Source organism: Martes martes, assembly GCF_963455335.1.
Source record: "Martes martes genome assembly, chromosome: 4".
NCBI lineage: Eukaryota > Metazoa > Chordata > Mammalia > Carnivora > Mustelidae > Martes > Martes martes.
In genome coordinates this window covers 28,636,082-28,656,166 of record NC_137891.1, presented here as the reverse complement: position 1 = coordinate 28,656,166, position 20,085 = coordinate 28,636,082, and the positions used below count along the sequence as shown (strand labels likewise).

General features: G+C 43.5%; 1 protein-coding gene across 3 annotated transcripts in view; it reads right to left on the bottom strand.

Moving 5' to 3' along the window:
* Positions 1-17,843, bottom strand: part of SYBU (syntabulin) — a 74,349-nt gene extending 56,506 nt beyond the window's left edge. The window contains exons 1-2 of one of the 3 annotated variants that reach the window (XM_080800694.1): positions 17,648-17,843; positions 15,699-15,903 (exon numbers count right to left, since the gene is read on the bottom strand). In XM_080800694.1, coding sequence (XP_080656820.1) covers positions 15,699-15,903; positions 17,648-17,671 — 229 coding nt within the window. In that variant the 5' untranslated portion in view covers positions 17,672-17,843. Of the gene's footprint in view, positions 1-11,017; positions 11,172-15,698; positions 15,904-17,647 lie in introns of those variants that run through there. The other 2 variants (XM_080800696.1, XM_080800695.1) reach the window with 2 other exon arrangements.
* Between the last annotated feature and the right edge of the window lie 2,242 nt (positions 17,844-20,085).

The window sequence follows — 20,085 nt, the reverse complement described above, 5'->3', positions numbered from 1 at the left end:
GTAACTCAGAGGGTTAAAGCCTCTGCCTTCAGCTTGGGTCATGGTCTCAGGGTCCTGGGATTGAGCCCCACATCGGGGTCTCTGCTTGGCAGGGAGCCTGCTTCCCCCCCCCCGCCTGCCTCTCTGCCTACTTGTGATCTTTGTTTGTCAAATAAATAAATAAATAATCTCTAAAAAAAAAAAGAAAAATACATCTTTGGTCAAATATTTTATTATCTCATAGAATGTATATCCAAAATGGAATTACTAAGCTTTCAAAGAAGTCTCAAAGACACTTTCAAAGAGACAACTTAAATTCTCCTTATTATTGAATGAACATACCCCACTTAGAAAAGTCCTGCCAATATTAGATACTATTTATTTGCATTTTTGCCAAGTTAATAATGAAAAACATATTTTTGATGTTTTAGTTTGCACATATATAATTATTAGTGAGGCTTAATGTCTTTCATATGTTTGCTGGCCTTTTTAACTTCTTCTATGAATTGTTAGTTTGACAATTTTCTACTAAGATGTTAAGGATTTCTTATCAATATGTAAGAAATCCCTATATAGTTTTTAATTTATAATGTTTTGACATTTAACCCTTTGTATTTTCTCCATATTTTCCTTTGTGATTTCTTCCAGTTTTTTTTTTTTTTTTAGATTTTATTTATTTATTTGTCAGAGAGAGAGAGCACAAGCAGGGGGAGCAGCAGACAGAGGGAGAGGCAAGCAGAGGGAGAAGCAGGCTCCCCGATGAGCAAGGAGCCCAACACAGGACTCTATCCCAGGACCCTGGGATCATGACCTGAGCTGAAGGCAGACTCTTAACCAACTGAGCCACCCAGGCGTCCCTCTTCCAATGTTAGAATATCCTTCACTCCAAAAAAATAAATATTTACTAATACTTTCTTCCAGATATTTATAGTTTCACTCTTCATATAAATTTAGTCCATCTCAGTTGCCTGGGTGCATCAAATGGTTAAGCATCTGCCTTTGGCTCAGGTCATGATCTCCAGGTCCTGGGATGGAGCCCTACATCAGGCTCTCAGCTCAGCGGGGAGTCTGCTTCTCCCTCTCCCTCTGCCTGATGCTCCCCCTGCTTGTGTTTTCTCTCTCTCTCAAATGAATAAATAAATAAATAATCTAAAAAAAAAAAAAAACAAAAAACCAAATAAATAAATTTAATCCATCTGGCATTCATTTTAAAATGAATATTAACTTTATTATTATTATTTTTTTTTAATTTAGGAAATCTATTCTTTCCCCATTACTTTGTAATGCTTTTTGGTAAAATTTTGAAAGCAATGAATAGTTTCTGCAAAATCAATATATATATGCTTTTGTGCATATATACTTTTAAAATCCACATTTTTAAAATGTTAAGATTGCCTGAAGTGTGTGTGTGTGTGTGTGTGTGTGTGTGTGTGTGTGTGTATTACATAATTTCTTGATATTTAACTGAAGTGCTTACCAGCCAGTGTCATTAAACTTTTGGTGGCAATTATGATGACCAAGTATCTACTTGAGTATCTGTGCACCAATTACATAAAAGAATAAAACATGAGATTCTGAAGTTCACAAATAAAATATTTCTTCAAAGTCCAAGAAACAGTTCTAGAACTTCTGGTTCACTTTTGAATTTAGATCTCAGAGCTCATTTGTTTTCCAAAATGCTGAACTAAACAATTCCAGAAGATGTACTTAAAAATAACATCAGGCAGAAGAAAACGTGGTTTTGTGCCATAATGTCTTGAAACATTCAGTTATGGTTTGATGCTGTTCAATCTTCCGTTGCATACTTTGGGGGAAAAAATCATTGCTATTCTAAGGAAACATTACTTTAAACTATAGGGAAATCTAGTTGATTCTCATGAATGACCGAAGCACTTAGAGACCACTTACTTATCCATTCAACAAATATTTATTATCTACTACGTGCTAAACACTGGTATAGGTGTTTGTATTCTTCCTACTCCAGATACTGACATTTCTTAAGATGGTCTGAAAGAGATAAAATGTCACAGCCTAAACTCATTGTTAATCTGAACCCTGTGAAATTCTTACCACAAACCATTCAAATGCACTGAAAGGATGTAGGTAAAATAAGAAAAGTAATTATTAAGTAGCTATCACATAACACTTATTTTTTATAATATTTTATTTTATAGGTGGGGCAACTGAGGCTCAGAGAGGTTAAGGATTCCACAGTCACGCAGCTAACTAAGTAACTGACTCAAGATGCAAATTCAGGTTTTTCTGACTCTCAAGTCCTTGTTTTCCCCACCACTACAAGCTAGTTTCTTTCTAAAATTTTTTACCTATGTTTGTTCCAGAGGAAACAGCAGCAATTCTGGGAAGGCTCAAATTAAAAACAGACAAAGGAAGCTGTTAGAGAGAAGCCATCCCATAATAAACAGGCCACAAAAATTTGAGGCAAGAAAATTCTAGTTGGTTCTAGTTTTCCAATATTCTTGCTTCAACACAGTAATCATATAATGTTTGTCATTTAGATAATTTTGCATTCTAGGTTTTGAACAGGAAAACTTGAACTTCTATTCCTTTACCTAATTTTAGCATCTTTCTGGAGTGAGAATTCACTAGTCTATAAGGCTCTACACCAATTTTGCTTCAGTATGATGCAATGTGACAGTACCCAATAGTCAATGTTGAAGTGCAAGAAGCCCATCCATCCATCCACCCATCCATCCATCCATCCATCCACCCATCCATCCATCCATCCATCCACCCATCCATCCATCCATCCACCCATCCAACCAACCGATCATTCCTTCCACAAATAATTACTGATTTCCTATTACGTGCCAGTAGCTCTCTAGATACTAGGGATGTTATGATGACCAAGACTCTCTAAGAGCTTAGTCCTGAAGTTTACATTCTGGTGCTGGAAAGAGACAGTTAATAAACAAGCAAAACAAGAAAGAGAAGATATTTCATGGTCACGTACTGTTAATGAAACAAAACTGGTTGATATCATATAGATTAGCTAGGTGGGGGGGTAGAACGGCACTTCATTAGACGGGTTGTTATGAAAGGCCCTGAGGAGGTAACCCGAGCTGAGACCAAAAGAATGAGAAGGAACTAATTGTGGAAAAGGCAAGGAAAAGAATTTCAGGCAGGGGGAACAACAAGGAGTTTGGTGCATTGAGGAAACTGAAAGGAGGCCAGGAAGGCTGAGAGGGAGAGAGGACTGATGAGGAGGCTGAAGGGAAGTAGACACCTGAGCACATGCGGGATCTTAGACCAGGAATCCTAAGTTTATTAAATGTGATGGAAGCCATGATGTGCATTAAGCAGATGACAACAGTTTGGTTTGTGGAGAACAGACTGTAGTAGTGCTAGTATGTTTGGCTATTTACTGAGTGCCTACTAAGTACCAGGCATGTTCTAAACACTTAACACAAGTCTTACTTAACGGAGTTTAATACCCCTTCGAGACAGGCAGTAGTATCATCCTGCTTTGCAGAGGGCATCTAAAACTAGTACTAGCATTTATACCACCTGCCAGGGTTGCAGTCAGTAAGTGGGAGAGCCCTGGTAAGAATCGAAACAGCCTAACTCCAAAGCCTCCTTCTTAGCCCCTATGTTGTGGCTGAGGAAGGAACTCACCGAAGCGAGTAAGTTGCAGAGGCCCCTGGCACGGTGGGAATCAGAGATGACGGTGGTGTGACTAGCTGGTAGCAGGGAAAATTGAGGAGAGTAGATGGATTTGGGATATATTTTGGAAAAATAATCCAAAGCATTTAACTCATGATAATGAAAAACAGGAAGAGATCAAGGATGTTTTTAAGGTTTTTTGCATAAGCAATTATTCCACGGTGGTCATTCCTGAGTTGGAGAAAAATGGGTTTATGAGTGTGTAGGGGCTGAAGCCAAGAATTCTGTTTTTGAGGGGCGCGTGGCTGGCTCAGTCAGTTAAATGACTGACTCTTGACTTCAGCTCAAGTCATGATCTTAGGGTTGCAAGACCAAGCCCTGCATCAGGCTCTGTGCTGAATGTGGAATCTGTTTGAGATTTTCTCTCTCCTTCTCTCTCTCTGCCCTTCCCTCACCTCATACTTTCTCTCTTAAAAAAAAAAAAAAAATTCTGTTTTTGGTATGTTAAATTTGAGGCACAAATTAACAATGACCTTGAAGATATCAAGTAGGCAGCTGAATAGGACAGGCTGGGAACATCACCAGCCTATGGCTGAGCAACTTAAAGATGGCCGCCCTTGGGAAGGACTGGAGAAGTGGGCAGTGTAACACTATGGGGACAGGGAGAGTGGGGAGCCAGAAATGGTGCCCAAGGAGTGACTCCAGAGGCAGAAGGAACCTCAGAGGTTTGGAACCACAGAAGCTGAGGAGGAAAATCCTTCCTAACAGAGATGCTAGTTCAGTTGTGTTGAGTGCTGCTGAGAAGTCAAGGAAAATGAGGGCAGACAAGAGAAAGATCTGCCAGCCTGGTCACCCACATCCTTGACAAGAGCAAATGATGGGAGTTTTGCTGTGAAGAGAAGCAGAGAAACATGATGGCAGGCACAAGGAGATGAGAGGTCAAAGGCAGCTTATTTTCTTTTAAAGGTGTGTATACTCGAGTGACTGTATGTGTGAGCTGATGGAAATGAGCTGGGGAAGGAATGAATGCAAATGAAGCCCTTCCACCGAAACTTGTCACCTACATCTAAAAAATGGAGACTGGAATAATTATTTAATGAATGTCTCCCTGGTTTCTTGGAGACAAAATAATCATCTCACATGTAAACATTCCCGGGATTTCTGAGCTATTTTGGAGCTCCGAGTGCTCCCACACGTCATTCTGGTGCCGCCCTCAGCAGTAGAGGAGGATGAAGTAAAGGGAGGCAAGCCTCCATTTCTTCACAGGACTCATACTGTCTTGGAAACAAGGGCCTCTCCTTGTTTTGTTTGTTTGTTTGTTTGCTTTTGTTTTTTTAACCAAACTTCAAGTTGTTGTATTTGTGTTAGCAACCAGAGGGGAAGGAATTTGGAAAGGAAAACATCTTGGTCCAATTAGTTAATGCGGTGTGAGGAAAGGATCTCTGGAGGAGTTCTGGTGAGGGAGGAGTTGGTGTGGAAACTAGGGAAAAGGGAGGCTGTGTCACTGCCCCAAGACAGGTGTCCCTGGCAGGGACTCTGGGGAGGGACTCTTGTCCTGCAAGCTTCCGTTTCTCTTGCTCTGTCCTTTGTAGGGTTATGATCTTTCCGAAATAGGCATGATTCTAATACCTCTGACCTTCTCTCTCCTTAGCAATATGAGTTTATCTGCAGTTTCTAAACCACGCCTTCTTAAAGACTCTGTTATTTATTTATTTATTTGGGTTCCCTGGTGGAAGAAGGTGGGAGGGAGGGAGACAGGGAGACGGAAAGAGAACTGGAAGGATCAGGAGGAAGAGGAGCGAGAGGCAGAGACACGGATCAAGAAGCTATCTTGTAATCTCTTGAAAACTTTATAACAAGGGCACTGCAAGCCATTCTAAGGACACCTGAACTACAGTTAGCTGTCTTGTAGCAATGTAAATCTTCTCCCTTTCTGTTCTATTTTTCTCACATTGAGAATTTGAACAGAGTGATGGGAAGGAGTAAGGGATACAAATGGACGAAAGTTAAGGAAAAAACAATACTCATAGTTCCTGCAATTGCTACATTTGGGTTTTTTCTATTTGAAAAAAATTGTCTTAGGTAATATATGTGTATCATATATGTGTATATGTGTATATATGTGTAATATATATGTAATATATGTGTATCATGGTATTTACTTTGTTTAAAAAAGGGAACAAAGAGAGAGACAGAGAAATATGCTCATATACCAGCCTAATTCCAGTGATACTCATAAAATAAGATTCTGAATTTTGAAGGTTAAGCCCACAGACAAAACGTCCGTCTGAGGAAGAATGACCGAAGACATGATGGCCTTCTCCGGGGTGATCTACGTGACATCATCACAATGAGTGAGGGGACTTTCCTGTGTTGACAAACAGTGACATGGACAGGCACTGCCTGGACACCCGGTCCAGGAGGGCAAGAATTCTGTCATGATTGTCCCTCACTCTAGATCAGCTCCTGGGATAGTATCCTGCCCACAACAGGTGTTCAATAAATATTCACTTAACAAATAAACAGGAAGGATCACAGATCAATATAGCATGATCTTGCTTTGACAAAAAGCAAAACAAAATAAATCCTATAGATGTGATTACATCCATTCAATGTGTTTGCACATTTTTATTACCTTTGAGTTTAAAAAGTACTATAATTAGCATTAAAAATATAATCCTCACAAACACCTTAGAATAAATAGAAGGGTGGGTTAGGGTCCACAGACTCAAGAATTCTGAGGGTTAGGTTAGTGTCAGCGAGGAAAGCAAACTCTAAGAGCACCCACACTAAAGAAGACAGAAGAAAGGCTGAGCCAGCCAGAAAAGAGGAGGAGCCCCAGGAAAAGTCACATGAGCCAGGAAAAGCCTGAAGGATGAGTTTCTGTAGGGATGAGGGTGCAAGCCAGATGAGCCCACAGCTGAGCACTGGTCTGCACTGGAAAGCTTGCTTTGGGGTCCCTAAAAAGAGAGAGCAGTCATTCAGACCCATAAACACAAACTGGTGGTTGCCAGAAGGGAGGGCATGGGGGGATGAGAAAAGAAGGTGAAGGGGGAGTGGGAGTTATAGGCTTCCAGCTACAGAATGAACAAGTTACAGGGATCAAAGGTCCCGCACAGGGAATATACTCAATGGTATTATTGTAGCTCTGCGTAGTGACAGATGGCGCTTACACTTGCGAGCAGAGCGTAAGGTACAGAGTTGCTGAACTACTATGTTGTACACCTGAAACTAATGGAACATATGTCAGCTATACTCAAATAAAAACTAAAAAAAAAAAAAAAAAAAAAGACAGTCAGCCTGAGGATATGACCCCAGGCAGTGGTACCTAGGGCACTCTGTCCAGCTGTGTGAGGAACAGCGGGGCAGGTGTCTCTCTCCCCTCCGGCAGGAGAGGGGCTGCACTCTGTCTCCGAAGCAGGAGACAGCCAAGCTGAGCGGCAGGGCAGGTATGGAGCAGTTGTGTGCTCGGGGCCGGCAAAGCCACCTGCCAATGCAGGCATACTCAGCAGCCCTGCATACCTGAAGTGCACCAGGTCTCCCTTCCCTGGGTCAGTGGGAGGAGACTGGCGCTTTCTCAAAAGCATCCCAGTAGGGTGGGGTGGTGGTTCATGTCTAGTTGTGGTCCTGGGAAATGTGGGTGTGTGGCTTTGTGCTAACTTCCTTCTTTACTCCAAACTGGGCTGCCGGTTTTTCTCATGGCTTGCAAGTGCCAGTTCGTGAGTGGAGCATTTTCTGATTTTCCTAGCAAGAGATCTCTCTCCTAGCTACCCACAGCCCTGGAGTCATGGTTCTATTAGAGAGATTACTCTTTTTGACTCTCAAGGACAGGAATGTTTCTTTCACTTAATAAGCCCATTAAGTTGAGTGTTGGGTACTGTTCTAGCTTTTCATTTTCCCAACTACAAAGACAGTACATGCTCTCAATAAATTTTATTAAATGAGTGAAAATACTTCTCCTGTTCTCGTAATTGTGCTTTCTACCAAATTTCAGTGAATACTTATTAAGCAACTGCTGTGTGTCTGGTATAAGGCAGGGAACTCTACTGTTCCTGCTTTCATGTGGTGTATAGTCTACTGGGGATTCAGGTAACTAAATATCAAATTTAAAAACCAGGTTGGTCATGTGGTATGACAGCGAAGCATCAAGGGGCACCTAACCTAACTGTGAAATGTATCCTTCAGCTACGTCCCCGGCTCTGACATTTACCTATATTCACATCCAGCCTTTCTTTTCTTCCTATACTTGTCTTTTTGGGTCCACCTGAGTCATGATACAAAGTTAACACTTTTCTAGTCTAAGCGAATCTCTCTCTTTCTCCCTGCCCCCCATGTGTGTGTGTCTGTGTGTGGCTTTTTTTCTTTTCTTGTCTATTTCCCCTCAGCCTAAAAACTTTATCAAAATAACCTGTCGTTCGATAAATGTCCTATCTTTCCTATAAGTGCAACACTATTCTTTGGGGGGTGTAGTATTCAATGATTTATTAGTTGTGTATAACACCCAGTGCTCATTACACCTCATACCCCTCCTTAATGCCCGTCACCCACTTACCCCATCCTGCCACCCACCTCCCTACCCACAACCCTCAGTTTATTTCCCGAAGTCAAGGGTCTCTTATGGTTTGGCTCCCTCTCTGATTTCTTCCCAGTTTTTCCTCCTGCTCCATTTCTTATATTCTACATATGGGTGACTTATGTCACTTAGCACAATACCCTCTAGTTCCATCCATGTCGTTGTCAATGGTAGGTATTCATCCTTTCCATTTCCTCTTTCCCACTCCAGTTATGTTTGTTTTATAAAGTTGTCTACACTCTATTTGTCACCTCCCATTCACATCTCAGCTTGATGCAGTTTGGATTCCATCCCGACAATTTTGTGGGATTGTTTCTGCCTAAGATCACTGATAACCTAGTGGTTTTATTCTTGAATACTTTTTAGTGCACCTCTTCCTTAGTGTTGCTGTGACATCAGAAGCTGTTGGCTACTTTCTTCTTAAATCTCTTTCCTTAGGATTAGAGACACGATCATTCCTGACTCTCCTCCTTCCTCTCTGAACTCCTTCTTGGTGCTTTGGTTTCCTTTTTCTGTCTACTCTTGCTTTATCTCAGAGGTCTAGCCATGGGCCTCTATACTTTCTCCAGGCACCGCCCTCAGGTAATATAATCAATTCCCTGGACTTCAGCCACCAACATCTCTGACTTCTCTTTGGAGCTCCAGACCTTTCCTTTTATCTCAAATGCAACAAAGCTTACTCTGGCTCATCAACCTGACTCAGTGTCCTTCTCCTCAGTCTTACTGCTCCATTTGTGTTCATCCAGTGGAAATTTAGATCTAACTTTTCCTTAGGAAAATTTTCTAATTTTCCTAAATGTCCAGTGGAATTTTAGATCTAACTCTTCCACTTGCAATTGGTGACAAAGACCCATAAGTTCTAGCCCTGAAATCCTCTCCCATATCATTTTATGGTCCTTAATGAGACGGCCAAAATGGCCTTCAAACCAGGCAGGCATCTTGCCATCATTCCTGCTTCCTTCCATCTACTGTCCAACACACAATCAGAAAGATTTTTCTCAATTCTCAATCACAACTCTTTCTTGCTGAAAACCCTTCCATGACTTTGCAAGATCTTCAGGAATTGCCAAGTGGCAGCCCATGAGCCACACTCGACTATTTATGGTACTTAGCTGGCAGAGTTAGTCGAAAACCTGAATTTTTAAAATTATGAATACTGTTAGAAGGAGCACATGCTGTCAAGGTCTAGAGTCCTCTCTATTGTCATCTATGCACATGGCCTCACTCTCTATATTACTAGTCTAGTTTCTGCACAGATCCTTGATCTCATGGATTGGGTTAGCGCAACACATAAAACCTTTCCTGATGTGGCCTGCCCTTGCTAGTCTCATTTCATGCTCTGAACTCAGGTCTGTGATGCCAAGGCTCATGTTTATCCACCGCGCCATGCTAATTTATGTTACTTCTTTGAATGCTTAGGTTTGTGAAATGTGAGAGGCCAATGTTGATAATAAATGGAGCAATAGGGTGCCTGGGTGGCTCAGTGGGTTAAGTCTCTGCCTCTGGCTCGGGTCATGATCTCAGGGTCCTGGGATCAAGACCCGTGTCGGGCTCTCTGCTTTGCAGGGAGCCTGCTTCCTCTTCTCTTTCTGCCTGACTCTCTGCCTACTTGTGATCTCTCTCTGTCAAATAAATAAATAAAATCTTTAAAAATAAATAAATAAATAAATGGAACAATAGATTCCAATTATGAGGAAGAAGTGTGTATAGTGTGGGCATAAATAAAAAGGACAGGGAAACAAAACAGGTGAGTCAAGGTAGTCGTGTGGGAATTGCATCTAAAGATATGTTATCCCACTTATTTTTTGGCACCAGGCTTAAGGCAGTAATTGATTTTTCGACCTCCGTGTTTTATTCATTATGATGGCTTTAGCACAATTCTGATCCTCAGCAGGCATTTAATAAATGCTTACTGGATACTCCATTTTTGTGGAAGCTTGCAGAAAAGTGGCTGTCCTGTTGCTCCTAGGCTACGGTTCCTCTTTTTTTCTCTTCCAGTGAGTCCATTGGGTACTTACCAAGAGTGGACCCAGTATACCTGCTTTCAGTGTACCCCAAATCATCCTAATGCCAAAGAAAGTAAATGCAGAAGAGAAGTGTGCTAGGGATGGTAAATCCATACAGGAAAATAAAGGAAGAAAATGCTTTCTCCTTCCCCTTTACTTGTCTACACTTGGACACAAGTTACATCAGTAATGTAGGTATAAAGAATATTAATGCTAAGACTAATGACACGGCAATTGTAAATACAGAGTTGAGAAGCTATCATTTCCAGGGAATGTGGAGGCAATTTCCTTGGGCCATGCCCTGAGTTTAAACAGCTTGGCTGGCCATCACTTCTATCATCTTTGATCTTTCCTCATCTTGTGATGCCACTGGGGGATTACCCTTCACATCCCTCATCCAAAATTCCCAAACCCACACAGACCACAAAAGACCGAGGTTCCGACTTCATGAGACACAAGAGTCATGTGGAAAGCCTATAAAATACGGATTCTTGGGTCCTCCCATCCTGTGATGATAGGTAAGGGTAGGGCCAAGGTATCTGCATTTTAAACAAGTTTTCCTGAGGATTCACAAGTAGACAAACACCGTTCTCTGAAATTGAGAAACAATTCCCATTATTTTAGGACCATCTTAGTATTTTCATGTTAAGTACCATAAATCTGCTCTCAGGCTTGCTCTAATCTCATCGTGATTACCATTCGCTGTCCCCGCTGCTAAGTATTTCTGTTATTAAATGGCAAAAAATTTTGCTCTTGCCCTCTTCGTTGAAGTCACCACTCCCTCAAGAACTATTTCCCTTGTGCCCTTCATTTGTAATCTGTATCACTGGGTACTTACTTCTGCAGCTGAAGAAGCTAAGCACTTGAAATACATCTTCCACAATAGTGCCTGGGTCCCCTACTCATTAAAATGATACTAAAGTCTTAGGGTCTTTGTTTTTTTTTCTTCACAGCAGGTTGGCAGGCATTCAATTATAGAATAATTCCGTACTGCAGCTCACTTTAGTTGAAGCTGTTCATCTCCATTCTGATTATTATGTTCAAAGGTTTACTCTATCCAGATGCCAAGTTTCCTCAACTGGACAAAAGCAAAGCAGAAATATTTCTGTTTGGCAAGGCCTGGCAAATTTTTGGAGGTCTTGTCATGTCACAGCAGGGCACTAGTCAGGTTGTAATTTGCCTTTAATTGTTCCTCCCACAAACAGCAACAATGATTACCTCCAGGTCACTGGCACTCGAAGAAGGATTTCTTCCCAGCCACTGTAAAAAACAAAATACTTTCCACAAACACCTTACTCAGGATTCAGCTGCAGAGAATCTTAGAATCCGACCAGTTAGTGGATTGACCCGGGACATGTGTTTAATGGGTTAAGTCACAAACATGCCCATGTATCTATGTGTGCCCATTAGCAACACGGAAATAACTGAGAAATCACTGGTCTCCCATAAAACCACCAGTGTTCTCTACACATAATTTGTTCCACCTGCCATGTTTACAAGGCACCCCAAGGAGAACTAGAGTAAAACCCGGCAATCCATCTGCCTCCCAGCCTCAAGGGGTAATTATTACCTCAACTAAGAGAGAGGAATGCACAGCGTGCTGCTGCGTCAGGTGTCGGACGGAGGTGACTGACTGACTTATCGAGGTCCTGAGCTTTTTCAAGAGCGGCTGGACTCACGGCAGGATGACAAACAGAATTCGCTACCAACAAAGCGAAGGGAGAAGAATGGACAGGGGGGCTCATTCAGTGGGCCACACCGAGGACACAAATCACAAATAGGGGTTTGAACACGTGTTAAAACACGAAACAAGGGGGCAGAAGTGTTGAGGGAAGGAAGATGCTGGGATGGTATATTCTCAACCACTGGTTACAAGAACTGTTTAAAAATAAAAGTGGGCGGGCCCCTAGCTGGCTAAGTCTCTGAAGTGTCCAACTTTTTGAATTTGGCTCAGGTCAAGATCCCAGGGTTGTGGGATGGAGCCCTGCAGTGGGGGTGGGGGGGTGGGGGGGGTCAGCGCTCAGTGGGGAGGCTGCCTGAGGTTCCCTCCTTCTTCCGCTGCTCCTCCCCCCGCTTTCTGTTTCCCTCTCTCTCCCCTCCTCTCTAAAAATAAATAAATAAATCGTTAAAAAAATAATAAAAGAGGGGACATGAAAGCATGTTTTGTTTCTATTGACTTACTATTAAATGTACTTCCTTATGTATTCTTCTTCTTTTTTGTTAACTTTAGTTAATATTTACCAAGAATATATAATATTTTACTTGCCACGCACACAGAATACGGCCTGGCCTCCAAGACCATACAAACTTAACTATGCCCAATTAAGGTCACAGTGACGAAGACTAAATACACACTGTAAAGGATAGACTGCTTTATCAGGAGAACGATGTCGGAGTACAAAACGTATGTGCCGAGGAAGTGCACAAAACAGGCATATCCGCAAAGAAAGTCTGTTAATAAGAAGCTATTAAAAGAAACGCTCTTTGGGGATACACCCCAAATGAATTGCAAAAGGTCACACACAACTCCTTCCTCTGCAATGAGAGAGATACAACATACAAATTAGCATATAGAATATCAAGTCATTAAATGTTCCTTGTCAAGACTCCCAGGGGAAGACGAGGGAAAGGCGGTGGAGTGGGGGAGGGAATGGAGAGAGTAGGCAAAAATGGACAGGTCACTTTGAAAATACACGGTTCCCGGTCTTTTCATTTCACAGGTCAGTAAAATTAAAAGAAAAACATAATGTGGAGAATACACCAACGTAAAGTTGTCATTTGTTTTGCTCAAGTTTAACCACCACCTACCATTGTGACTTTTGTTACGACATTATAAAATAAAAATATAATATACTATATAAGGAATTAGGAATGCCAGACTCTCAAAATGAAGGATAATTCTTTATATTAGGTAAATTTAATTTCATGTAAACTCACCACATCCTTCTTTTAAAAACTGAGGATCTTAGAACATATGACGTTCTTCACAGTTAATGCCTTTGATAAAATTTGGGGACAGAGTCTCTAGTTTGCAGTTCTGAAAATGTACTTTTCAAATTAAATTGCATCGTGTTCCTCCATAATTTCACTACCTGATCGTAAGACTCCCCCTAACCCTGCACGTCCCCTTTCGCATTAGTGAACGTGATGATTTATAAAGAACACAAGCTAATGCAGAATGATCGCTGTGAGGCTATGAAGCTACAGGAGATCTCTAAATTATCTTAGTTTAATCCTAGCAGAGGGTGGCATTTTTAATGTTTGCCTATACCTTGTTCTCTAACTTAAATGCCATGATGAAGCAGCCAATACATATTCTGGCCTCCGTGTTAAAGTGGCTGGATTAAAACGAGCTATTTCCCCCTGCTGGTTGGACATGTTGTACATTCTCTACCTCACTGCCTGCAGCTTTAATGCTCCCCATAGTACCAATCCCATTTATTTCCCATCCACCGACTGACCTCCTAAAGCATCATTAACATGCCCCCAAGGGGGGTTCCTGTCAATTTTAGTCAGCACAGCACTCAAAGCTGTCTTGGGGCCTGTGGGGGCTCCATAGGAAAGGAAAGCAAAGAAGGAAAGGCACCGACCCAAACCTTGGGGAAGCACCAACATAGAAAGATGATGCCTAGGAACAGAGTCATCCATCCGGAGACTGGATGTGAGGCTCAAGACAAAAAGACAGGTTTACAGATGCTCATAATTAGGCGCTTCTGCCACTCAATTCACAGCTAGTTAATGGCAGAAGGATCAATATCTACTTTCGATTTTCATGTACAGCATTATGGCCTTAGCGGGAGACAGGTCCCTGGGGAGGAGAGATCATCTGAGAATAGGTCTTGGGCAGAGTGAGTCATAACCGAAGTTAATAATCTTATTGGTTTGCCTAATATATTTTCTAAAATATATGTGGAGTTTTTCTTTTGTTTTGACCATCTTTTTTTTTTTCTTCCTAACACTACTCACCCTGAAGTCAGTCATAGAGAAAACGATTATGTGGAGAAAACATCAGGGAAAAATATGGAATGGAGTTATGTAAACAAAGCGTGTCAGTTTGAAATGATATCCCCTGGGTTCATCCACACTCAAACAGAGCGAATCCTGAGCTCCAAAATGGAGTCCAAGCAAACAGCACTGCCTTCTGCAAACATGGTTCCAGGTTCTAGGTATCTTTGTGTTTCCTTCTTGCAAGAGTATCAAGCAAACCATCTGTGGGTCTCCATTTTAAACTAGATTCATGTAATACCAATGGCAAGAAACAAGCTTTAAGGTATAGCATTTTGATAGAATTTTTTTTCAGAATCAAGCAGAAAATCTGAGGCTTTACAGAGGAAAAAAAGTTGGCAGCATAGTATTTCTAATGTACAATTTATGCATGGGATAGAATTATTTCATGAAATTATGCAAGGAGTCCAAAGCTGGACTTTAAAGAAACCTCAAAAAATACATTGATACTAAAAATATTAGAATACTCTATCTTGCTAAATTTGGGAATTAATCACAGCATCTTGATCCACATGTCCCTTTGCATACAGGTGTGAGCCTTCTAATTAAATGTTCCCTAAATAAACCCTAAAAATTATCCACTATGAAACATTCTTCATTACTCAGAAGACAGTCATTCTTTTAAATTTTACCCAATTTTCTAATACTTCTCAAAGAATACAAGTCATTCCAAGTCACGTGCTTTAATGGGTTGTAATGGGCTCTGTCATTGATAATAGTGGCACCTTCAGAAGCTATGAAGAGATTTGTGCCTTTACCAGATGTACTCACGACTTTAAGGAAACTTCCTTACCCATGCACCCAAACTGACATCGCCAGTTTATCTATTTACGAACCATCATGGATTAAGCACCTCTATAAGCCAGGCACTGTACTAGGAGTTCCTTTCGGTCTCATTCAACGTTACAGCAACTGTACAAGGTTGATGTTACCATCCCCTTTTATGGATGTAACAGCTGAGGCTGAAGGAGGTTAAGCCACTTGCCCAAGGTCATTCAGCTTGTAAATGGTGAAAAGGTCAGGGATTCCATCAGGTCTGGCAGATTACAAAGCCTGTGCTCTTTTCCTTTAAACTACAAGGTCAGGCTGGCCCTGGGATATAAACCTCCTTGATCCTGACCTCATTCATTAGGAGTTGTTTTTTGTCTTTGGGGATTCTATAATCAGAAGTACACAGCTTTATAAAGGTTGCTATTATAAAAACGCAAGCTAATTCATTTCCCAGATTTATTACGGAATCGTTTTCTAAACAGTCATTGAAACCAAAATCAGATTTCATGTGGTATATTATAAACTAGAATAACATAGAAAAACAGGTGCCAATGTCCATCAGGGTCGAACCATATGAAACTGCTGTATGTGAAGGTCAAAAGTGCCAAAAAGGTGCAACCTAGCACAATTCATCCTAATAACAGAAGTGCAGACCCAGGCTCTAAGGGGCACACCCCGGTCCATTTGCAATGCACCAGCAGAGCTCACACTCCATGATTGGGGGGCTTCCTTGGGTACTATACCTGAGCAGAAGCTGTTGCTGCTTATGGTCCTCGCGGAGCGCCCAGAGCTGCTGGCATTGAACTCTCTGCTCTCTTCCTCAGAGAAGGGAGACTCAGAGGCTGGGGACACTTTGTGCTGTTGCTGGGGCAGATGGGGCCGAAGAATCAAACGGGGAATTCGGCTTCGGGAAATCTCCTTCTCATGATGCTGCACCCTCTGCTCCTTCTCAAAATTGGACATTAAAAAGAAAACAAAAGGAAACTTGTTTCCCCCTCTGAACCCCTGTTTGTCCCTTCTGGGCTCAGTGTCTAAGAAATCACATTTCTGAATATTGAATCTTCACAGAACAGTCCTTATCTCGGTTGCTTAAATGAACACCGAAACTCTGCCACTGACCTAATCCTTCCAATCTACTGAAGAGCACATACTTGAGTGTGGACACACACACACACACACACACACACACAAACACTTCCCCCCATTAGCAGGAAAGCCATTCCATTCACCCATGCTATGCCTAACTCACCTTCCCACTCTGGCTTTTTCTATCACATTCAAGCTTCTGCTTCTCTCAAAGGCTCTTTATTACTCCAAGCACACTCTGGCTTATTCCTTGATTTCCTCTAGACTTCCATTTTGCTCTCCCTGAATTAGCTGTGACAATCTGATTTCTGCTTTCCTGTCTGCTCACTAAGTAGACCCCTATACCTGGAACAATTCTTTCCTGATAGATCATGCGGACTTATGTTTCAAATCCCTCCTCTTCCGGCCAGGATCTTAATTATTCATTAATATCCTGGTACACAAGGCTTGTTGCCAACAGAAAAGCAAACAAAAATCCAATACCCAGTAAGATGGCTCCACCTTTTACACCATGTTTGGCTTTTGTTTTCCTTACAGGACACCCAGGAGAAGAGAGTTTTCTCTCTCTCCTTAAAAAAACACAGCATTAAACACAGAGGGCGATACCTTGGTTTTAAAAATGCATAAAAAGTAATATTTTGGCAAGGTTTTCCGATTTGCAAAGAGTTTCCCAACCATTATCCCATTTGACCTTTACAACCCAGGCTATAGAGAGGACCCCAACTTAAATCCCTATTTACAGATGAGGAAACTGAGGCTAAAACCTTAGGCAACAAGGTATATCATCTAGAAGCAGAAGGAATCTTAAATTGTGCTTTTCAGGGTCACCACCACCCTGCCTTATTAAAATGGATTCCTAGGAGGAGCTCTTTGCAAAAAACTCACCACTCCCTCCAACCTCTGCAACTGAAAAAGGCCTTTCCATTGGGTAGCAAATACTATTTGGAAACATGACCTCCTGCCCATTTCCACGACGCTTACCAGGAAGGGTCGCTGCCAAAGTAAACACCTCTGGGAGGTCTGCACAGTGCAGGAATTGAAGGGAAAGCCTCAGCCGCGGGGAACTCCTGAGGTCGCTCAGGCGTCCACCCCATCCAGGGCGAAAACCGCACCCAGCCTCGGGATTTGTTCTGCACATCAGTCCCCCAGCAGGTATCCCACGTCAGCCACTCTCCGCACACTGCAGACCCTGAACATGTCAGCTGGGTCGCTGACATGCAAGGGACCTTATTTCTCAGTCACCAGAACACCCAATCCTTTTTATTCACATCACACTCCGGACATCATTTGAGAGCCAGATCCCAAATCCCCAATTTCAGGAGGCGGGATTAACCCTCCAAAGTCAATCCTTTAATCCTCATGTCCACCCCTCAAATCTTTTCCTCTAGTACCATCTTCCCATCTCCTGGGTCTCATCACCTGAGCAAACGCTCCTCTGCCCTCCCAACGTCCCCACCACCTCCTTGTCCCCATCCCCCGCGACTCTGAACGCCGCCCCTCCAGCCCTCACCTGGCTCGCCCGCTGCCCCGCGGTGCCCACTTCCCCTCTCTCTCTCCGGCGCCCGCGGACGCTGCCACCCGCGCCCGCACGACGCGCCCTCCTCACCTTGGTCTCTCGGAGGGGTCCCATCGCTCTGCTGCCCACCGGGTCCCCGCGCCGCCGCTGCCGCCGTCCAGGAAGAGGCACCTGCGGGCACGGGAGCGAGGACACTGCGCTGAGCCGGCGCGGGTTGCCGGCGGCGGCTGCTGCGGGGCCGACGCGCCGCCGCCACCACCGCCACCGCCACCGCCGCGGCTCTCTCGGCTCCGAGGGCGCGCCCCGGCGCCCCGCCCCGGCCGGACACGTGGTGCCGCGGCCGCTGCCCGCCGCCGCTCCCCGGGCGCCGCCGCCTCCCCGCCGCCTCCCTCACCTGCCGGACCCCCGGGTGACTCGTCGGGCCCGCCGCCCGCCCGATCTCGCCGCGGGCGCTTCCCCCTAGCGCCGCGCGCCCCTCCCTCTCTGCGGAGCCCGACCCCAAGGGGGCTGGCCGGGGCCGCGAGCATCTCCAGCCGGGAAGTGCCCGACCCCCTCTCTTTGGCACCTGGGGTCCGGTTTGAAGGGGGTACACGTCTGATAGCAGAGCGGAGAAAAACTGCGACATCACCGAGGGCCAAAATGGAGAAAGTTTTTCCCTCGCGGCCCCTCCCTGCCATCTCGGTTTTGAGTCAACATACGGCTCCCCACAATTACCTCGCCCGAGAGGGATGGGGCGGGTCCCCCTGCTCCCGGACCCCAGCCAAGCCAGTGCTGCAGGACTGACACAGCATCTCGTTCAGGGATCTCAGAGGCCGATTCTCCTCGGGGGATTTGCCTCAGAAGGGCCAGGGAAAGAACCATGAGGCCGCTTCCCAAGGGCTTGGGGAGCCAGACTGTTCTAAGCTTCAGAGCAGCCTTTACTCCATCTCTGCCCTGCAGCGGCTGGGAATGGGCCCCAGGCATACTGCTAGGGGAAGGACACTACTTTTGAACTCAGAAACCCGGGTGCGAGGCAGCACTGGGCTCCCTCCCAGCTGAGTGCGTTTATGGTGAAGTTCTTGACCTCTCTGAACTTCAAGTTTATGCTCCTTAAATTGAGGGTTGATAATAATATCTACCTCAAGGGCAGCCGTGAGGATTAGAAGGGGCAAGCAAACAGCTGTACCCAGTTTATTAAACAGAACTTTAAAAGGGGTCGTTAAGTCACGTCCAGGTCACCCCTTCAGTATTTGCTGAGGCCTCCTATCGGACAGGCAGAAAAAGCATTTGTGAGGCAAACAGATTTGTTCAACTGAGGAGTTAAAATAGAGATCATCAGCTGGGTCATGGGCCTTACTTAGGACACCTGCTATAGTCAATCTTATCTAGTGATGGAACTCAACATATATTATAACATAGATGCCCTTCATTCAGAATTGGAGGAAATTCTAAGCAGCAATGTGGATGGGAAACGGTCTGATCTTACCCCCAGTGTTGTACACCAGAGGACTATAATCCTTTAAAATTGGATTTGAGTCACCACCATCCCCATTTGTCTGCCCTCCAAACAGCATTTTTCTGAGTCTTCCAATTTCAAATCCAGGAATAAGCAACATGAGTTGAGAGAGAGCTTGAAAATAGTGAAATCAATATGCCTTTTTCCTATATCCCTAAGGAAATTTTATCCCACACATCATCATGTCTTTTCAATCTACTTAGACTTCTTAAGCAGTGAGCTTGGTAATCTTAGAATTTGGAGGGAGAAGTGATTAATTCATACTTTCTATACCTGCACTATCTTAGATAAGGACTTCAGGAAAGTGATGGTCCAGGATGATTCCTACAATCTACTATTTCCAAAATTATGAGCCCAAGGACATGTACTATGGCACAGAAATAGACTGTTAAGGGCAAACGGTGTTTCTGAGTTCTCTACTGAGAACTGAGAATTGAGTCTGGGGGCCTAAGAATAGAAACACCGTGCACTGAGCTGTCCCAATCAGAACCTTATTCTTGACTCTCTCATGTGGCCCCCACGTAGCAAAAACCACAAGTCATCCCCATGCTACTCTAATAATAATATCTTGAATCTGAATACTTCTGTCCACTGTTTAACTCTATGATCTTCATTTAAAATCTAAACCACAAACATCCCGGATTATTGCAATAGTGGTCTAACTGGAGTTGTCTTGTTTCCAGTCTTGCCTCTTCTTCCTTTCTTGCCAGTTTTTAAATTTTTCCACAGGGCCTTTCAGAACAGCCAAATAAAGCCGTGTTTCTTCATTAAGACTCACTAATGACTTCTCGGTTGTCCTCCCAAGTAGTACTCAAAATCCTGAATGTAGCACAGAGGCATTTCTCCATCTAGTCTTGTTTACTTCTCTGATCTCATTTGTTGCCACTCCTTGTCCACCCATCCCCCTTCCCCCACCCCTTGGCTACTCTGCCTCCCCACACACATGGATAACTAACTCAAACAGTAGAACTTTCAGTTCTCTGGAGGTATCATGTTTTCTTTTTCCTTTAGACTGTTCACATGCTAGTCCCTT